Below are 19,971 nucleotides of genomic sequence, written 5' to 3' on the forward strand. Positions count from 1 at the left end.
GCCGATGCCGTCTCTGTTGTTTGACTTTTTGTCTTGATGCTGTTTAATGTCTTCGTCGAATTCAAGTACTGTTAAATTATTTAACCCCGCAATCTCTTCTATTATTACATTGTTGTCAATGTAAAAGTTTAGAATGTACCTAATCCTATTTATATATATATTTAGGAAAATTTTCTCATTGGGTTATAGGTTTCGCAAGCAAAAGTATTTTCAGACTGCTACCTCTCTTGATTGTAAATTTGTTTTAATGTTCTAAGCACTATAACTTTTTCCCTTGCTAAGGACATCTTATAAAAATACTAGTATGTTATTATAAACCTCTGGACTAAACTGTAACTTGTTATCCTAAGGCAAAAAGTTTGTCTCCCGACCAATTAAAGGGATACAATTTGTCAAACGATAAAAAGACACCTTACTCCAGACCCAATTTATGTAATGCATGCATAAATAATAGCCTTTATTAACCTTTTATTATGTGGATGCCCATTTACTATGATATTTTATTATTAATAACAAATTCTTCCCACTGCGTTACTGTTTTAAAGTCTAACTTACTTGTTAGTAAATGAATTAAGAGTGTTGACCACGAACCAACTGGCTCACCTAACAATTTAAGCGCTCTAAATCGTTTTTGGAAATCATCTACTAGATTTCTAAGGCTATACTTATCTTTTGAGACCGTGGGCAAATCAAAAAGGACCATAACATGATTTTTTATAGTTAGCATTTTGTTTTCATAACGCTCCGTTAGTAGGTTCCATGCAAGATCATAGTTTTGATCCGTTATTTCGATAGACTCCAAGATTTTAGCAGCATCACCCTTGATAGAACTGAGAAAATAGTAAAACTTCCTTACTTTATCAGTTGATTCGTCATTATGTACAAGGATTTTATATAAATCTCTAAATTGGCTCCATTTTTCGTATTCGCCATAAAATTTGATAAGCTCGATTGACGGAAAACCCTTGGAATGAGACATTGACGTCGATGCTCTTTGATGGGCGATCTGAGGTTGATTCGTCATGCTCTGCGTCTCACTGGCATTTACAGTATTTTTTTTCTCGTAATATTCACGAATTAATTTTATCGCTTTTCCCTCCGTCAATTGCATCTCATCAGGATCTCTTAGTTCTAAATTGCTTTGAATTTCATTAAATTCTCTAAAGAGTGAGCCCTCTACGCTCTTTAAACGAACTTTTGTTCGTTTAAAGAGCACAGAACCTAAGTTTTTGATTTTGTCGATACTAAACTTGTCCAAAAACACCATAAATCTTTTAAGAGAAACCTTAATTTGCTCTATTTCTATACGTAATTTTTTATTAATTGCATTTTCCATGCATTCCACATTATCCGATTTGCTCTCATCAGGAGCCCCATTTGTCTCGCTATTAGACATGTTTTTCTAATGCTAATCGATATAAATTAACAGTGAATTACGATTTTACGATAGCTTACCATACTATCAGCACAAGCAAAGCAACAATCAAAGAGCTAGGAAGCGGTAACAAGGAAAAGACTTACAGTTTCGCTGATCGTAAGTTTGTTCAAGCCACGACTATACTAAATAGCGGCCGAACTGCTGCTGCATCCCAACATGGCTGCCTGTTTCCCTCTCGACTGTCGCTGCTGAACCGGCTTTGACGATTTAATTTTCGATTTTTTACCTCCAAAGAGTACGTTTCCATAGGTTATTATAACCATACGGCCGAAGGACCATTAGATGTGGATGCCCGTTTACCTTTTTGAATAAAACCAAGTTGATTTCCACTTAAATTTTGATTTATTGTGAAACAAGTACAAAAAAATGACGCTTATCGTTACGCCCAATTTTGTCTGTATCCAACTGGCTGGGAAGCGCGGTTGCCGCGTTTAACCCAAAGGAGTTAGATTTTGGTATTTAAAATTTTCCAAGTACAAATTTCATAAAGAGTCCGTGACATATTTACAAAACCAAGTATCTGCAATGTAATCCAAAAACAGTTTCGGTTAAAAACTCGAATATGGTGCAACAATTTCAAATAGAAATAAAACTGTATAAAAAGCATAAAACGAAATTTGTTTACTCGTGTACACATATACGAATTTCCTGTAATTATAAAATTGTAACATATAATACTTACCAATCTATTGATTTTAATACAACACACCGACAAACACCTGTCGCTATAAGCTACCATGGTCAAATACACTAAGTAAACTACTCAAAATGAATATAGGAGACATCTCTTTAAAATTCAATAAGTTAAAAAATATGTATCATTTTGTCAAACATTTATCTTTTTCAAATAGTTTGTAGGTGCCTTTATTAAAATTTACTTAAATTGTTTTTAAAAGGCTGTTTGGTAATACTATTAAAAAAAATATAAAGTGTCAAAAACAAATATAATTTATTTAAGGAAAAAATTAAGAAAAAGTTACATGAATAATGAGTATATTCACTTCTGTCTCTAAGAACTTCGGCACAACGATGACGCATGCTTTCCACCAAATTTCTGATTATTTGTTGTGGTAACTGCTCGTAAATCGTTAAAACGACTGCAACTTGTTTTAGATTTTGGAAGGGTTGATGATCCTTCAAGGGTCTTGCCAGTATATCCCAGAGATGCTCAATAGGATTTAGATTTGGGCTATTAGCGTGCCATCTCATGACATATTAATATTGTGCTCCTGTAGGAAATTTCTCACGATTACACATTACCTTGCTGTAGAATGAACCCAGCGCCCATATTTTAGGCAAATGGGACGACATGAGGTTCCTCTATGTAACGGACAGATATTAAAATTCCGTCCCGAAATACCCCAAGGTCCGTGTGTCCTGTCAAGTTATTCCAGCCCATACCAGTATTGATCCAACTCCAAATGGAACAATTTCTTGCACAAATATCGTTCACCGGGACGTTTCCCATCATTAATGCATAACATGCATTACACGGCCATCATTATTGCATAACATGAATCATTTATTTTTTCATCTGTAAACATCACATTGGTCCACTGCTCTAAATTCCAATTAACATGCTCTTGACAAAAGTTTCTACGATTTGCTCGATGAGCTGGAGTTAATCAAGGGGCTCTAGCAGGTCGTCTAGCATGGAGTTGTCCTTCGTGAAGTCGGTTTCGTATCGTTTGCTCCGAAATTCGCTTTCCCGTAGCTTCTATAAGGCGATTTTGCGGTGTTCTAGCAGCAGCGGTGCGACTCCTAATTGCCCAAGTAAAAGTAAAGTCGTAAAAAATTATCTCTCTGTTGTTGCCTTTTGTCGACTGTGATAAGAAGCTCTTCTTACTATGCCGTAAATTTAGACTTACATTAAGTATTTGGACTACACGACGCCTTGAATACCCTACTTCGATCAATGCCACTGGTCTAGCAACTTGAAATTCGGTATACCCTACGTAACCTCCTTCAAGCCAATACATCAATATTCATTGTTAAAATTTAAAAAATTAATACCTATCACGAAGTAAAGCAAAGTGAAACTAAATAATAATTTTATCATCTCAATGTTTTGTGTTTTTTATGTAGCTAGAAGTAAAAAAAAAACATTAACCGAATTTCCTTTCCTTATTTATATATAAGACACTATTTTAAATGATAATTTAAAATAGTGTCTTATATATTATAAAAAATAGCGTATATTTTAAAAAATTGTGTATATTTTGCGTTATAGAATTATCGGAGCGCTTCGTGATTTTGCACACAAACGCGTTTTACTTTTGGAATAGTAATTTAATAAAAATAATAATTTAGAAAAAAAATGCAGATACGAGGTTTTGCAGTTTAAACGACGCTGTGCTAAACGTAAAATCTCACTCTGTGGTCTTCATAAAAATAATATGGAACCCCATTTAGCACTTGTTAATTAACTTCTTCTTCTTTCTCATATTGCAGGCCTTAGGCCTGTGTCTTCCAACTTAATAAATAGTTGAGCTGCCTAACTCTATATTTTTGGGGGTATTCCGGAGAAGCCTCTTGTCTTAGTTTTTGATGTCTAGTGATTTATGCTATTCTTCCTTCCGTCATCCTAACCAAGTAGCTCTTCCAGTCCCTTCGACATTTGCATCCTAATTTGATGATGTCCAATTCATTGTCACGTTTGTTGTCATCTGTTATTACATTACAAAATGTGATTCCTAATTGTTAATTCTGTAACAAGTACATTTTGTTGCATTCGAGACAGTTTTCTTTAAAGCAATAAATAACAGCGGACAATATTTTCACAGTAGGAAATTATCCAACCTATATTATGGTTTATTTGACGTGAGATAGTGGCCATTTTTCAAACGAGTGCCGAAGCGAAAAAACGCGTAAAATAAATCTCGCGGTGGAAAAGCGGATGAGATAAAAGCGCCCCCGCGGCGACAGTCGTGGGGTGGCTACATAAAACGGTGTTCTTTATTAATTAAGGTTCAATATTACCCCTTTGGTAAAATATGGCGCCGGTAATGGGCCACCGCAATGATGGCTTGGTTTAGGTTTATAGGACCGATATACTCTTCCAGCCGCTGCGCCGCCGTAGATGGCCGTTGTGGGCGATGTTTTATGGCAAGCTTTTATAAAGCTGTAAAATTTTTATGAAATTGGTAATTTTATGGTTGTATGAACGGAAAAAGGATCGAGCAGCCTGTTATGTGGTGTAGTATAGTCCAAAAGCGAAGCAAGTTATATAATAAAATCAAAGGAAATTTGACAGTTTACCAGAATATAATGCTGGCATATTACCCGTGTGAATGAAAGTGCTGTTCATATAAAAAAGTCTAAAATACTACTAAAGATTTTTTTACTATCATGAAAATAGAATTACTGCCTAACTTTATAGTAAAACTTCCTTCTTCATTCTGTATATCCATATTTTGTCTTAAAATATATTGAAGAGTTTAGTAGGGATAGTATTTTCTCCACAAATAAAATGCCAGTCCCAATATCAGGAGTGATGCATTTCGGCAAGAGTTCTTGCCATTATTAGAATCTAGAACCGACCTCTCTTTAAAGGTTAACAAATTTCTAAACTCAAAAAAAATAACTCAAAATCGTAAAAACTTCCCAGGTCCCCTCAGGAATAAATTCAAGGATCTTAAAAGTTAAAATCGATCAAAACAACTATATCCTAGCAAAAGGCGATAAAGGTAACTGCATCGTACTAATGCCCAGAGCAGGACTTTAGATTTTTCCATTTCACCCTACAAACTCCTTCCAATGAATCCGGTTACTCTACACACGTCTTTGAATTTTATCGCAATCTTAAAAAAAAACATCCTGTATATTCTACAGTTACTATTGTTTCAGTTTTTTTACTACAGTTTCTACAGTTACAGTTACTACTGGTTAGGTCTACCCACACCACTCTCGTGTGCTAGTGGGAGGAAATTTTAACCCAAAATTTAATAATTTTTTTTTCTATAAGAAAATAATCAATAAATTAAATATTAGTGAGACTGTTAAATAGACAGAAAATAATAAAAAAGGATTTTTAATTAAAATGAACATATTTAAATATGTAAAAATATTAAGAAATAAATTGACTTAAGAACATTCATTTTAAACAAATAATAATTTCGATATTTTATAATATTCTTATATTTTAAATTATTTTCATTCTGATTGATCTTTTATTTACTGTATAGTATGTTGGGCAGAAATGTATGATGTTTGTATCAAATACAATAAAGTTTTTAAACTTAGGAAAAGAATTAAACAAAATCACACCATATTTCAATTTTGGATCATATAATTGAATATTATAAAATATTAAAATTATTATTATTTATTAAAAATTATTAAAAATTATGGTGGTGTGGGTAAACCTAATCGAATATACAAGATGTTTTTTTTAATATTGCGACAAAATTCAGGGACGTGTTCCTTGGTGAAGTTTGGTGGATGTTTCCTTTGTTAATTGAAAAATGTATAGATTTTTTTTTAACTTATTACTTAAACTTTTTTATTTTTTTTAACAAGGCTTTTCTAGCAATTTTATGTTATAATAATAAAGCTAGATTTCAACTTGTAAAGTCAGTCTTAGTTTAAAAAATCAATTAAACGCATGCCTACCTACATCTGCTAAGAGGTAAAGGATGGCAAATGAATTTATTAAATTAGGTACTTGCTAATAATAACACATTTTATTTATGTAAATTGTTGTTTTTTTTTCAGGGTTTAGTTGGATAAATGGTAAAATAAAATCCAATATTTTTAAATTTTTTTCGTTAATTGCCAACGTTTCGGCCAATATTAGACCTTTTTCAAGGCACTACAAAATTAAAAAAAAAACAGTAAAAATACATATAGACAAGTTAAAACGGTATTTTATACAGTGGTCAAAAAATAATTATCAACGATTAAAATTAAATAAGTATTTTAAAACTAAAATCTTACACTATTATAATAATAATAATAATAATAATAATCTTTATTTAGCATAAATAGCTCCATACAAAAACAACAAATTTCCCAAAAAATTAATAAAAATAAAAATACATATAATATTTATAATAATGTTCATAAACCTAATTCAACAACATATTTAGTCAGCAAGAGTATATATATAAGTAAGCAATAAATATCAAATGCTGGGTATCCCGATCCCCGACACTTGCAACGCCTCGGTTTTACCAGGAACAGCAGCATCCCGGTTAATCCAAGGAATACCGCAATATTCCGGTCCGTCTAAACATTGCCATGTCGGCGACCTAAACACCCCGCCACCAAAACTGATTCAGAAGTTATTAAAAATTACCACATACATAACCCTCTTACTAACTTTACAATAATATTATTAAGTAATTAATTATTAATATCCCTTATAAATTAATCAATATACGCTTATTGTGTAAAAAATATAATATACATATGCACTTGAGGTTACTTTTAACATGTGGATCTAAACAAAACAAGTGATGTAAGCAAAATTTGCAGTGCTCGCAAATAACCATAAAATGTTACGCCAATAGGTGAATCTCGGTCATGAGGTTAGTTACCTATGGTCTGGTGAACTAGATCGAATACAGGGTGTCCTGGTTTTTTTGGAGAGACCATGTCAAATCCCGGTTAATCCATGAATACTTTTTCAGTATCCCGGTTGTTCTATGGATAGCAAACACAGCTCTTCTGGCACCCACAAACACCTCATCATTAATATACTATAAACATTATCATTAATATACCTAAACAATATACTATAAAAAAAAATACAAAATGAAAATAAAAAAAAAACAATTAGGCAAAGGTAACAAAATCCTAGGACAATATATGTGCCCTAACCAGCCTTTTAAAATTATTTACAGAATCACAATCTCTTATGCTTGTTGGTAATCTATTAAAATCTTGTAAGCCTCTCTGTAGGACAGAATTTAACATTTGGTTAGAGTTACACCTATCGATCAGTATGGAATTGTTACAGATTTGAGTTTGATAATGATGAACATCTCTAAGAAACGTCACCTTCTTACAAATATATGATGGTAACATATTATTTTTAACTTTGTACAAAAAAACATAGATGCTAAACATAATTTTTTGCTTAACAGACATCATATTCAGGGCGGTATGCATCATTACGATTGGTGTATATCTATTGCATTTCAAAATAGTTCTCATTGCTCTGTTCTGTACAAGCTGCAACTGTTCAATTTTAAAGTTTGGTAAATTGTATAAAATTGTTGAGCAAAATTCAAGATTCGGAGCTGCAATACTATTATACAGTAATAGTTTTGTAGCCATTGATAATTGTTTTCCTACTCTTGCAATGAAACCAATTTTTTTGGAAAATTTTCTAGTTATGTAATCAGCGTGTGCATAAAAATTTAAGTTACAATCAAATATTACTCCCAAGTATTTAATTTGACTCTCATATTCTATCTTTTCATTATTTACCACAATGTTAATATCTTTCACATTGATGTGCATTAATTTGCTCTTTTTGCCAAGTAAAAAAAATTTCGATTTTGATGTATTTAAGCAAAGACTATTACTGCAAAGCCATTTAAATAAATTAGATAAATCATTATTAAGAATTATTTGCATTTCATTTGGATCCCTCCCGATTAAATAAATCATAGTGTCATCAGCAAAAAGCTCTATTTTACAACTACTTATAACATTGACGAAATCATTAATATATAACAGAAATAACAGGGGACCTAAAACAGTTCTCTGAGATACTCCACATTCGTTTATTGGTAATTCTGACACACTGTTTTTAAACTTGACTTTTGCGACCTGTTTTGTAAGTAAGATTTAAATCACAATAAAACTTTATGTTTAATACTTATCTTTTCCAATTTTTTTAACAGATTAGCTCTATTTACAGTCTCGAATGCTCTCTTAAAATCGAGAAACACAGCCAGAATAAAGTTGCCCTTATCCAGTTCTTTCAAGAAGGTATCGCATATATTAATTACAGCAGATTCACATGAGTGACGCTCACGAAAACCTGATTGATTTATCACGAAAATGTCGTTAGAATCACAGTATTCTTGTAGTTGTTCTTTTACAGCAATTTCTAACACTTTCTCATAAACCTCCACAGTATTTATTGGTCTAAACTCATTGTGGGAAATAGTATTTAGTACTTTTGGTACAGGGATTATTGTTGACACTTTCCAAGCCTCTGGAAATACTCCGCTTGGGAGTGATGTATTTACTATATTTAAAAGTCGATTTGCAGCCACACTACATACGTCACACAAAACCTTTTTTGAAATTCCATTTTCTCCGCCTCCGACATTCTTCATGTTTTTCAGAATTATCTTTAATTCAGTTAGGGATATTTCTTTAAAATTTGAGAACTCCGGATATTGAATATTAGGGGGATTGACAAAGGTGTCATAAGAGAGAGAATAGTTTGGAATACTATTGATAATATCAATTATACTATTTATAAAATATTTATTTAACTTTGTTGCAATTTGAAATTCATTTGAAATCATTTGGTCATCAAATTTAATTTCGTTTGGTAATAAAATATTTTTTCCAGGAAGTAACTTTTTGAGGTTTTTCCACATTTCACGTGGATTTTTTTTATTTTCGTTAATAACTTCTCTAAAATATTTATCTTTTTCATTTTTAATTTGATTAATAATTAAGTTTCGTACTCTTTTGTATTCCCTCCATACTCCATCATCTTTTTCTACAACAGCCCTAACATATAACTTATCTCTTACATTTATTTTCTCACGGATATCAAACGTAATCCAATCTTTTTGCAAATATTTCTGTTTTAGAACAATGGTTTTATTTGGGCACAAAGAATTTAATATATTCGTAATACTATCAACAAAAATATTTGCCAAAATATTCACATCCGCACTATTATTTGTCCATTCAGTATCATAAAGATAATCATGGAGTTGGTTTACATTGTAGCTCTTCATACACCTACGATTAATAATCACATCACGGTTTTCATTTATTTTCAGAGCAGGATGTACAGCCAGAATACGATGATCACTTACCTTGGGTGTTAAATGAACCTTAAATGACAAATTCGCATTATTGGTCACAATATAATCAATTAATGTCCGACTTCTATCTGTGGTACGAGTAGGGGAGTCAACAATTTGAGAAAAACCTTTTGAATATATGGAAGATTTTCACCATAAAACGAAGGATTAAGTAAATCAAAATTAAAGTCTACAATAATGTTGACACCCTCAAACGCACTAACCTGATCAAGATAATCATTAAAAAAGTCCATAAACTTTGCATTTTCAGTTTGAGGTGGATGATATAAAACAGTACAAAGATATTTGACTGATATTAAAAATTCTAGCGATATACACCATACATAACTTTAAACACACTGTACATATTTTAATTTATATTTGAGATCATTTCTTATTAACGCCATTACTCCTCCAGTTCTTTTATTTTATTATCTGTCAAGTACTGTTCAATATGGTAACCATCGACATTCAACTCACACAAATCAATATCTGCACAAACATGAGTTTTGGATAAAAGCAAAAGCTGAGGCTGCCAATCACTTACAAGTACATTAATATTATCTTTAATATTTAAGTATCCCTGGCAATTAAAATATATAATACTTGAACCTAAGATTTCAGAATCTAATTGCTATTTAATAAATTTACCCTTTTGAATATTTTCGATTCTTTTAAGAGTTTCACAATTAGTTCTATCCCAAATCACATGATTAATATTAAGATACAAGCCATATTTTTTATTCGACAACATACAATTTGAACATTTAACAAGACTACTATTACATTCTTTACTGTCATGATGTCCACTACATTTTGGACAAACTTTGCCTTGTGTGCAGTCTTTACTAACATGACCATATTGACAACACTTGTAACACATAATAAATTCATCGAACACAGGACAACGATTCCATCCTATGTTCATTCTTTCTCTTTCTATAATCAAACTTTATGTATTTTCATCCAACTCAAATATTAAATTAAATCTATTTCTAACAATATTTGTTTGCCGTATTACCCTCATATTAAAACCTCAAATTAAGCAAAATGATTTGAACTATTATTCAAATCATTTTGCTTAATTACCTTTGTTATTATTTCACTGTCACTATTCACATTTTCATTTTCATTTACACCTACCACTTTAATACGTCTTTGTAACATTTTGGGTCTATCAACACTATAGCTTTCACCAAGTTTACTCCGATTCCGATGTCTGTTGGATTTACTTTTATTTTTAAATCTTCCTTTATTTTTTTAATATCCTTTGGAATCGCGCCCTTCTGATTAACAACTAAGACCTTACTTTGGGTGACCGATGCATATGATGTTTTCTCACGTTTTTCAACAATATTATTTTTTAATTGCATACTTTTTAAATATGCAATTTCTTCTTTAAGGCTGATGTTTTCAGCCAATAGTATATGAACTTTTTTATTGAGTGCATTAGTTTTACTGACTAATAGGTCTAAGGTACAATTCATATGATCTATCAAGTTTTGGTCGATGCATAGATCCTCAACTCGGCTTCTTTTCCTCGATCTCTCGGGTCTGTTGCTACTGTCAGTACATGTTTTACATTTCCAACTTGTTTTCTTTAAGTGGAATCCTCTTCACTCACAAGATCAACATTTTCACACTTTCTATGGAAAAACTTGTTAGACTCGTACAATCGATAATTCCCTTAATATCATCAAAACCTTGTTTACACTTGTAACACGTAGAAGGGTGAGACTCGCGTGATGCATCTCCGGTCTCCGCCATGGTCGGTGACCGAATGTCAGTTATTTTAAAACTAAAATCTTACACTATTCTATTTTTACTATGTTTTTTTTTTTTAATTTTGTAGTGCCCTGATGAAGGTCTAATAAGGCCGAAACGTTGGCAATTAAAAGAAAAAAATTGAAAAGCTTGGATTTTATTTGACTATTTATGAAACTAAACCCTTAAAATAAAAAAAATTGACTGGGTCACTAAAACAACACACAAAATCAATTAGAGAATCAGTAGAATTTACGATGTTTTCGTAAATAAGTATGGTTGGAAGCATTCGTGAATATACCATATTTTACCCTGTGAAAAAGCGACTTTAAATTACCCAAAAGAAAAAAAACCCTAAAAATGTACTTGCCACATATTTATTACCCGTCTGCCATAGAATTAGGTACCTACGACACACACAATCGATCGAATGTTTATTTGCCGGAAAACTGTCCCTGGTATCTAAAAAATAATTTATTCATTATCACTTTATTTTATTTATATACATTTATTTTATTATATTCATTTCGACTAATATGTTATCAAACACGTGGTTCCAACATAAACCAGGGCCATGCTAAACATCACCATCACATTATGTAATGAAGTCAGTGGCCCGGGTAGCTCAGTCGGTAGAGCATTGGACTTTTAATCCAAGGGTCCAGGGTTCAAGTCCCTGCTCGGGCGAAACTTTTTTTTCCATAAAAAAAATTTTAATGCTCGGTCCCTTATAAAGAGCTTTTTTCGATTAATCGACTACTTTTAACAAAATTTAATTTTTACGAATATCTACTGTGGTTATTATTTTCACTTGAAAAGATATTTTAAATTTAACAGGTTGACTGCCATGAGTACCAAATGTGGTACACGGTTAACTTGCCATTTATGCTGCAGCTATTTTGAAGCATATTGACATATGAGGCCACGACAATTTTTTTAAATTATTTTAATGTTGGCTATTGTATGAACCTTTTGGGGGTAAAATACTATATTTTTAAGTATTTCACACTATTTTTTAACCTGAGTACCTATGTACGTATATGGTACTCATGGCCCCACGATAGGTGTTTTTCGCAGGGGGCTATGAGAGCCATCTGCGGTACACTCAATAAAATACTCTAATTTTCATATTTATCGACATGCAGATTTTCGTTTTTGTTATTGACGTTAGATGTCGACCAGCTTAGAATGTGACTGTAAGTGTTATGTGCGTGGCAGTGAAATCTATCCTTATTTTAACCTTACTACGTTGTTTGCACGTTACTACGTTGTTAACCCCTATAAACTGTTTATCTATGGTTGTTTGTTGTTGGTTTCCGAAACGGTCGCGAGTGTAAAAGTGTAAATTGTAATGATGGATTCCAAAGAAGAGAAGAGATTGTTGCATTTGTTTGACACTGTAGAACCAGAGAGCGGATCATCCTCTGTTTCAGACTTTTTTGACAGTGATGCAGATCCAGAGTATGAACCAGGTAGTGAAGATTCGCACAGTGAGAATGAAATTAGTGACAATTAAGTTTTAAGAAATGAAGAGTTAAATATTGAGCAGGTACCAGCATCTGAAAATGTTGCCATATCTGACAAGTGGCAAATACCTGATCAGAAAAGGGTTAAAAACATAAATTATAATACGAATTCCAAAGAAGTAGGCATAAACCCCGACCTAATAGAAACAATGCAAGATGCCAGTCCATTTGATTTCTTTTCTTTATTTTGTGATGAAGAAGTGGTATCCCTGTTGGTAAATCAAACAAACATTTACGCTCAATAATGTATCCAAAGGCCCAATATAAAGAGAAGTGCCAGAATTTAAAGCTGGGTGCCAACTAATCGACAAGAAATGCATACCTTTTTAGGCATACTTATGTGGATGGGTTTGGTTGATATGCCCTCTCTGGCTCATAACTGGAAAACCCTCAGTTATATAACAGCAAGCTGACAAAATACATGGCTAGAAACCGATTTGAGTTGATTTTGAGGTACTTTTATAACATTTTATAACATATTTATTTTCAGCATGTTTCATATTTCGGATAACTCGGCACAGGTGCCCGGAAATAGGCTTCACAAGGTTCAGCCCCTTATTGACTTGCTAGTGGATAAGTTTCATCATTTTATAATTCCGGAAATCTCACTATGCATAGATGAGTCCATGGTACCGTTTCAAGGGAGGCTAAGTTTTAGGCAGTACCTGCTAAATAAAAGGCATCGGTATGGTGTTAAAATTTTTAAGCTATGCACCGACCCTTTTTACACTTTGCCATATAAAGTTTATGCTGAAAAGGAAGCTCAGCCTGGCAAGTCTGTATCATCTAAAGTTGTCATGGAATTAATGGAGCCATATTTGGATTTTGGCAGAACACTATATGCCGACAACTGGTATAACAGTGTTACTTTGGCAGAACAATTACTGGATAGAGACACTTTTTTAGTAGGTACCCTGCGGGCCAATAGAAAACGCAATCCAACTGATGTGACTAGAAAAAAACTGAATAAAGGTGATATTGTTGCAAGGCAAAATGATCATGGTGTAATGGTATTAAAGTGGAAGGATCGGCGAGATGTCCTAGCTATAAGTTCAAAGCATATACCTTCTATGATAAATGTAACACAAAGAAGAGGAGACAAAATTAAACCACAGGTTATAGTAGAGTATAATGCAGGAAAATCCTTTATAGATGTATCGGATCAAATGAATTCTTATAATTCATTTTCAAGGAGGTCATTGAAATGATACCGAAAAGTTGCATTTGACATTTTACTAAATGTTTTAGTTGTAAATTGTTTTTGCTGTTTTTAGCTTTTTGGAGAGCGTCTATGTGTCCTTGAATTCTGGAGAGTCATCGGCGGCAGTGTTTTGTGATCTATCCAAAGCATTTGACTGTGTGGATCATGGAATACTGTTATCTAAGCTCGATAAATATGGTTTTAGAGGCGTAGCGTTGCGATGGCTTGAGTCCTATCTATGAAATCGTATTCAGAAGGTTACAGTGTCTGGGCGTTTGTCTGCTTCTAGATCCCTAAAATGCGGCGTTCCCCAGGGTTCAGTGTTGGGACCACTGTTATTTTTACTGTATGTGGATGACTTGAGTTCATTGAAACTGCAGGGCAAGGTGGTTCAGTTTGCTGATGATACCACCATACTATGGAGCCATAAAAATTCTGATTATATTAAGACTTGTATCCTTGAAGACCTTCAGATTTTATCAGGGTGGTGTGCTTCCAACAGGCTCGTGTTTATTGTAAGAAAGACGTCTATTTTGGGGTTTAAGTGCGATGTTCAGGGTCTAATGTTTGACGAAAATTCCCTCTTGCAGAATAAAGAGTGCTGCAAGTTCCTAGGAATTACCATTGATGGTCGCCTTCGGTTTGAAGATCATATTTTACATTTAGCTGGGAAATTATCTTCTGGATGTTTCGCAGTAAGAATGGCAAAACAAGAGCTGGGAGGGGTGGTTGCACGTTTAGTGTACTTTTTACTAATTGAATCTCATATTCGGTATGGCTTGCCTTTTTGGGGTTTAACCAATAAAGGGCTACTTAACATTATCTTTGTTAATCAAAAAAAAGCAGTTAGATACCTGTGTTCTGCTAAGTTAAGAGAGTCTTGCAAACCCCTCTTCATTTCTGAAAAAATCCTAACTCTTTTTTCACTCATTATCTTAGAAACAGCTGCTCTTATTCACAAAATTCCCAAACTACCCTCTGACACTGGCCATTTGACTCGTCGTGTAAATGATGTTCCCCTACCTATTCCTACGTCTTCCCTTACCAAAAATTCATTAATTTACATAAGTAAAAAAATTTACAATCATGTTCCCCTGTGTGTTAGACATATATCGGATGTTAAGAAATTTAAAAGAGAATTAGAGTCGCTTTTATTGGCTAAGGCATATTATAACCTGGATGACTTTTTTAATGATAGGTTTTAACCTTGGACATGTTGGAAAGTTTTCTTTTTTTCCTTTTTTCTTCTCTAGTTTTGTCAACAAGTTTACTTTTATTTAGTAATTGATTGTTTTATTTAGTTATCTTTAATTTAAGTATGTTCAAAAAGTTTTGTCTTCTTGTGTTTAATTTTGTTCATTGTTTTGTCAATTTTTGAAATTGTATTTATGTTTTGTTTTTTTAGCTTGTAGGATGCTTTTACACAAGATTATTCTTACGTAATATAGCACATTTTCTTTCTTTCTTTCTTTAAATGCTTTGTCACTTTATTCAAAAGTAGCAAATAAAAACATAAAAATAACAGAATTTAGAGAGGCTGTTATCGAAGATATGCTTGCTAAACGAAATCGTGAAAAGCCTACTATTAATGTACACAATTTAATAAAATGTCCAAAAAGAAACCGCTGCAAACAATGTTATAAGGATATTGCTATCAGGAAAGGAAGAAAAACAGCACAAAAGGAGACTCTCCGAGTGTGGACAAAATGTTCTACTTGCGAAAAATATTTTTGTTCTGAGTGTTTTTTTAAGACACATACGTCTAAATTACAATAATATTTTTATGAGCATTGATGATAACTTGTTCACTTTTTTGTATTATTTGTTACCTTTACGCTACCATATATGGTACTCAAATCACTCTTTGGTAAGGCAGGGAAAAAGAGGCTGGCAGTCAACCTGTCAAAATAGTTTTGTTACATTTTCTTACTAATATTTTCCTTGGACCATAGAAAAATAAATACCATACAAAAACAAAATTGGAACAAATACTGTACATTAAAATATGCCTTCATAATAGTACTAGAAACTATTATAACTGCTCATTTCACAGTATACAGTATACACACGGAAGTGCCCATATTGCATAAGGAATAATTCTATTTCTTATAAGAATAAGGACCAATGTTGAAATAACTTGAAATTCGATTCTTATATCTGGAATATAACTTGAAATATTAAGTAATTAATATTTTCAAAAAATTTTACCAAAAAGGGACTTTAACGTTAGAATGAATTAATTCGCCAATCTATTTTCAATATGTTTTTTAGAACAAAAGGACGGATCTGACGTAAGACCTCAAATTTCTGGAAAGAGTACAATGAATGCCCAAGAAATATGGATAAATTTTATTACATTTGGTACATATTTTCTATTCCCGGTAATTATATGAATTCAATGGTTATTGAAAATTACAATAATAATTTCAGTGCGGTCTATTTATCGCAGAGATTATTTCATAGCTTGAGAGACTTGTTCTTATTACTATGTTGAAAACTGTCTCGAGATTAATCATCTTAAATTGATATTCAGAGATATACATGTACACGCAGAAGACCATTGGATGATTTTATACCAGAACTTTTCTGCAATCTTACAAATGTTTGCTATATGTTACATACAATAAGGAAATTGCGATGGTTTATGGAAACATATTATACAATATTATATTTTTCAATTAAAAATACTATAATAGGCAAAGTGGTTTTTTTAGTAAGATCTGCATATATTATTTTATAGTAAGTTGTTAAGTAAGCCCATGATTTTAATATAATACCTTTTCTACTAATATTGTAACTACTACTACTACTACTACTACGATTAAAATTGTGATCTTTTTACGAATATTTTTTGATGATTTATTTCAGTAATTTTTTTTTTATTCTTCTACTTTGTAAAATCTGTACTTATAATTCCTTATAGGTTACTCTTATATTAACTAATTTCTCATTTCTGGTTTAATTTTAATTAGAGTTTAAAAACTTCAGCAATCAATAATAAACAATTCAATCTGAATTTTTATCAATAATGAAATAAAAAAATAATTGATTTGAATAAACAAAACATATTCTTAATGTTAGTCTTAATATTAAAAAAAAAACTTTTTAAATTTCATGAAAATAATTTTAAAAAAATGTGACAAACTTTTTATAAAAAAAATCTTCGTAAGCAATTTATTCTTAAATATAGGAAAATATAAAGTAAACTCGTATAACTATAACGGATTCATTATAAAAGTTGAAACATGAAGGTAGTATAGAACGTATAATGTATGATGAACGTATATGTGTGCCTATCTAGATTAATGTTTAGACAGCCAAGCTTTGAGTTTCCTACATTCTGTTTGCCAGAATATCTTTCGCGAACGTTATATGTGTGAATGTTTCTGCCTGGGGCTATTTTAAAATTAACTAACGGCAAATTTAACCAAGGAAGGAATCTTTAGGTTAAGTTATTAATTTTGCTTTTAAGTTTGGGGACCAAAGTTCATAATTAAAACTCTACTGACGAATAAAGTGATAGAGTGTACTGAAGATAAAAAATTGGTTTCTTAAATTCATAAAGTCTATGAAATATGTAATTATTAAACATATTGAGAAAAAAAAAACATAAATTTTACTTCTACGATTTATTATCTCCAAATCTTAGAAACAAAGCCTAATAATAAGGCGATTTATACTTTTATATTGTAAGTAGGTAAAATGTTTTTATTTTTATTTATAAGTTATTTATTTGTGGTGGCACATTTATTCACATTCATTACTTTCGATTATTCCAATCGAAGAGTCTTGTTGTAATAATCTTGTTCCGTCAAAGCGGAATGGTTGCTTATTTATATATATATATTTTTTTCTTTATTGGGTCTTGTGTTTAAATATAATTAACATGAGCTTTATTGGTTTTAAATTCTAATCTTATTCTAATTACTTTCGCGGCCTTTTATCGCGTCATAGTGAGACAGCCTTATTCTTTGACCGAGAAGAGTCGCACGCATCACCAGGTAGTACTGCACCGAATTTTGATGCAGTCAAGAGAAGCGCATAAACCTTGAACAAAATAGGTTGCTCTGAATATACACACATATTTTTCGCGAGTGAATTCCAAAGACATTAAGTGCCGGCACGTCTTTAAGCAAAATAACCCTCCGGAGGTGAACCTGTGGGACAAGCAGTTTGAATTGGATAGAAAAAGAAGCGACAGCAAGGTAGGCCACCACTTTAATAGGGTTGTCTTAACCGTCGTTATATTTCATTCCACCTATAAAAATACAGTCCACTATTCTAATTTTATATTTCTCCAACATTTTTGGTCACTTCGATCGCGGATTTGGATTTAAGATTTATTGCATATATTTAGCTAAAAATTACATCCAAAACGTGTCGTCAATAAATAACTAATGCATAAAAAACTCATAGTCAAACTGCTATCTTATCGGTAAACCTCATGTTAGAACTTTTTTTGGTAAAAGATAGAAATTCCGTTCTCGGGTCAATCTGATCATACCGTCTACCTGTCTCTCTCCTCACATCTAGCGTCTCGACGTTTCGCGTCGCGTTGCGCGACAAGTACTCCACGCACGGTGACGTCCGCTGTAGCGCCGCTGTCGATCGTCCGTCTTTTATATTGCTAGTGTCACGATTTTTATACAGAGTGAAATCAAGTCGGTTTCGTTGGCTTTACTTATTCATTTTCATACTCTTCGCGCGGACTTATAATTTGGTTTTCATTGTTGCCTCTTATAGTACTCTTACTTTATAGTTAGTTATACATCCCCCTTTAGTATATTTATATTAATATTTTATGACTTTTCGGTGAAAGATTTGGTAATTAATCTTATTACCCCCAAATATTAAGCCCCCTGGTTTGCCAAATCTTCTCTCTCTCTCTTTCTCTCTTTGTGATACTCATAGGCGATATTTGCCTCTCTCTTCTTATATATGGTATTATTTGTAATATTACTCATAATATCTCGCATAACTCCCTCAATTGTTTTGATTATATATTGTGACAGTTTCTCTCTATTTGCTATACCTTCTCAGAAATTTGTTGCAATTTAGTGTATCAAAACTATTTCATTTATATGGTCTCATCCATTTCTCCTTCTCTTTAATGCTCTTAATATCTCTTGATCTCTCTATATCTCTGCTCTTGCGTGAACAATTTTATAACTAATTTAATCAACTATACCCTTCACGCTTAACGTATAAAATAAATATACAAAAATAAATCCATTTTTTTTGAATCTCTGAGTTTATAGCTCTATATCAATAGGTATAAGAAGCTTGGTTAATTTCACCTCATTAAGCATTTTTTACTGTTTAATCAAAATAAGAAAAATAATAAAACCCCTTTCTCATTTTGTCTAAAACTTTGTTTTTTGCTCAGTATTGCTTTATCTCGGATTAAAATATTTAAATCCAAATTTAATTTTTCTTCTTTCGCTCACGTTAATATGGCTGATAAAAAGCTAAGAGGCCTTATTGCTCAACGCGATAGTGCTGTTAGCCGCTTAGAAGAAATCAAAGTAGTTGCTGATAATGCCATTAATAATGTACGCCTTCATACACAGTTAAAAATTCGGGTCAAACACCTTGAAGGGATTGTTACTGAATTCAATAATCATCACGCCTCCATTTTAAATATTGTCGCTCAGGGTGATGATGATGATTTGGCGAATCAACAGGCTATTCGAAAACATTTTGATGAAAATTTTTATTCAATCCAAGCAACTTGCGCTGAATTATTTGATAATACTGAGCAAGGGGCAGAAAGGGCAACCCCCAGTCATGTTAAATTACCTAAGCTGGAACTTAAAAAATTTAATGGCACTATAAAAAATTGGAAGACGTTTATTGACCTCTATGATTCTATTATTCACAATAATTCAAGTCTTTCCAATGTAGAAAAATTTACATATCTTTTAAATTCCTTAGAAGGACCCCCACTAAGCATTGTTCAGTGTACTCCTTTAACTGATAACAATTATAACATAGCTTATAATACATTGAAGGGTAGATATGAAAATAATCGATTAATTTCGG

The 19,971-nt window shown here is 32.2% G+C and overlaps 2 protein-coding genes and 1 non-coding gene across 9 annotated transcripts in view; all 3 read left to right on the forward strand.

The window, feature by feature from the left end:
• The window catches only part of LOC126744524 (tyrosine-protein phosphatase Lar), a 1,889,525-nt gene that overhangs the window by 694,896 nt on the left and 1,174,658 nt on the right, over window positions 1–19,971 (forward strand). The gene's annotated exons all lie outside the window — the stretch shown is intronic.
• On the forward strand, window positions 11,817–11,889 carry Trnak-uuu (transfer RNA lysine (anticodon UUU)). The gene has a single exon. It is a non-coding gene; the product is annotated as a tRNA-Lys (tRNA).
• LOC126744586 (piggyBac transposable element-derived protein 4-like) lies at window positions 12,535–13,951 on the forward strand. Its single transcript, XM_050452079.1, has 2 exons — window positions 12,535–13,181; window positions 13,219–13,951. Exons 1-2 carry the CDS (start codon window positions 13,150–13,152, stop codon window positions 13,934–13,936), a joined length of 750 nt encoding a protein of 249 aa, XP_050308036.1. The 5' UTR covers window positions 12,535–13,149; the 3' UTR covers window positions 13,937–13,951.

Source organism: Anthonomus grandis, chromosome 1 (genome assembly GCF_022605725.1).
Source record: "Anthonomus grandis grandis chromosome 1, icAntGran1.3, whole genome shotgun sequence".
NCBI classification, from domain to species: Eukaryota; Metazoa; Arthropoda; class Insecta; order Coleoptera; family Curculionidae; genus Anthonomus; species Anthonomus grandis.

What these genes read in the sequence shown, in the direction of transcription:
- LOC126744586 (XM_050452079.1), top strand. Translation starts at nt 13,150, where the DNA reads ATGGCTAGAAACCGATTTGAGTTGATTTTGAG. An exon ending in CGATTTGAGTTGATTTTGAG is followed by an intron (nt 13,182 to 13,218) that starts GTACTTTTATAA and finishes ATTTATTTTCAG; the next exon opens with CATGTTTCATATTTCGGATA.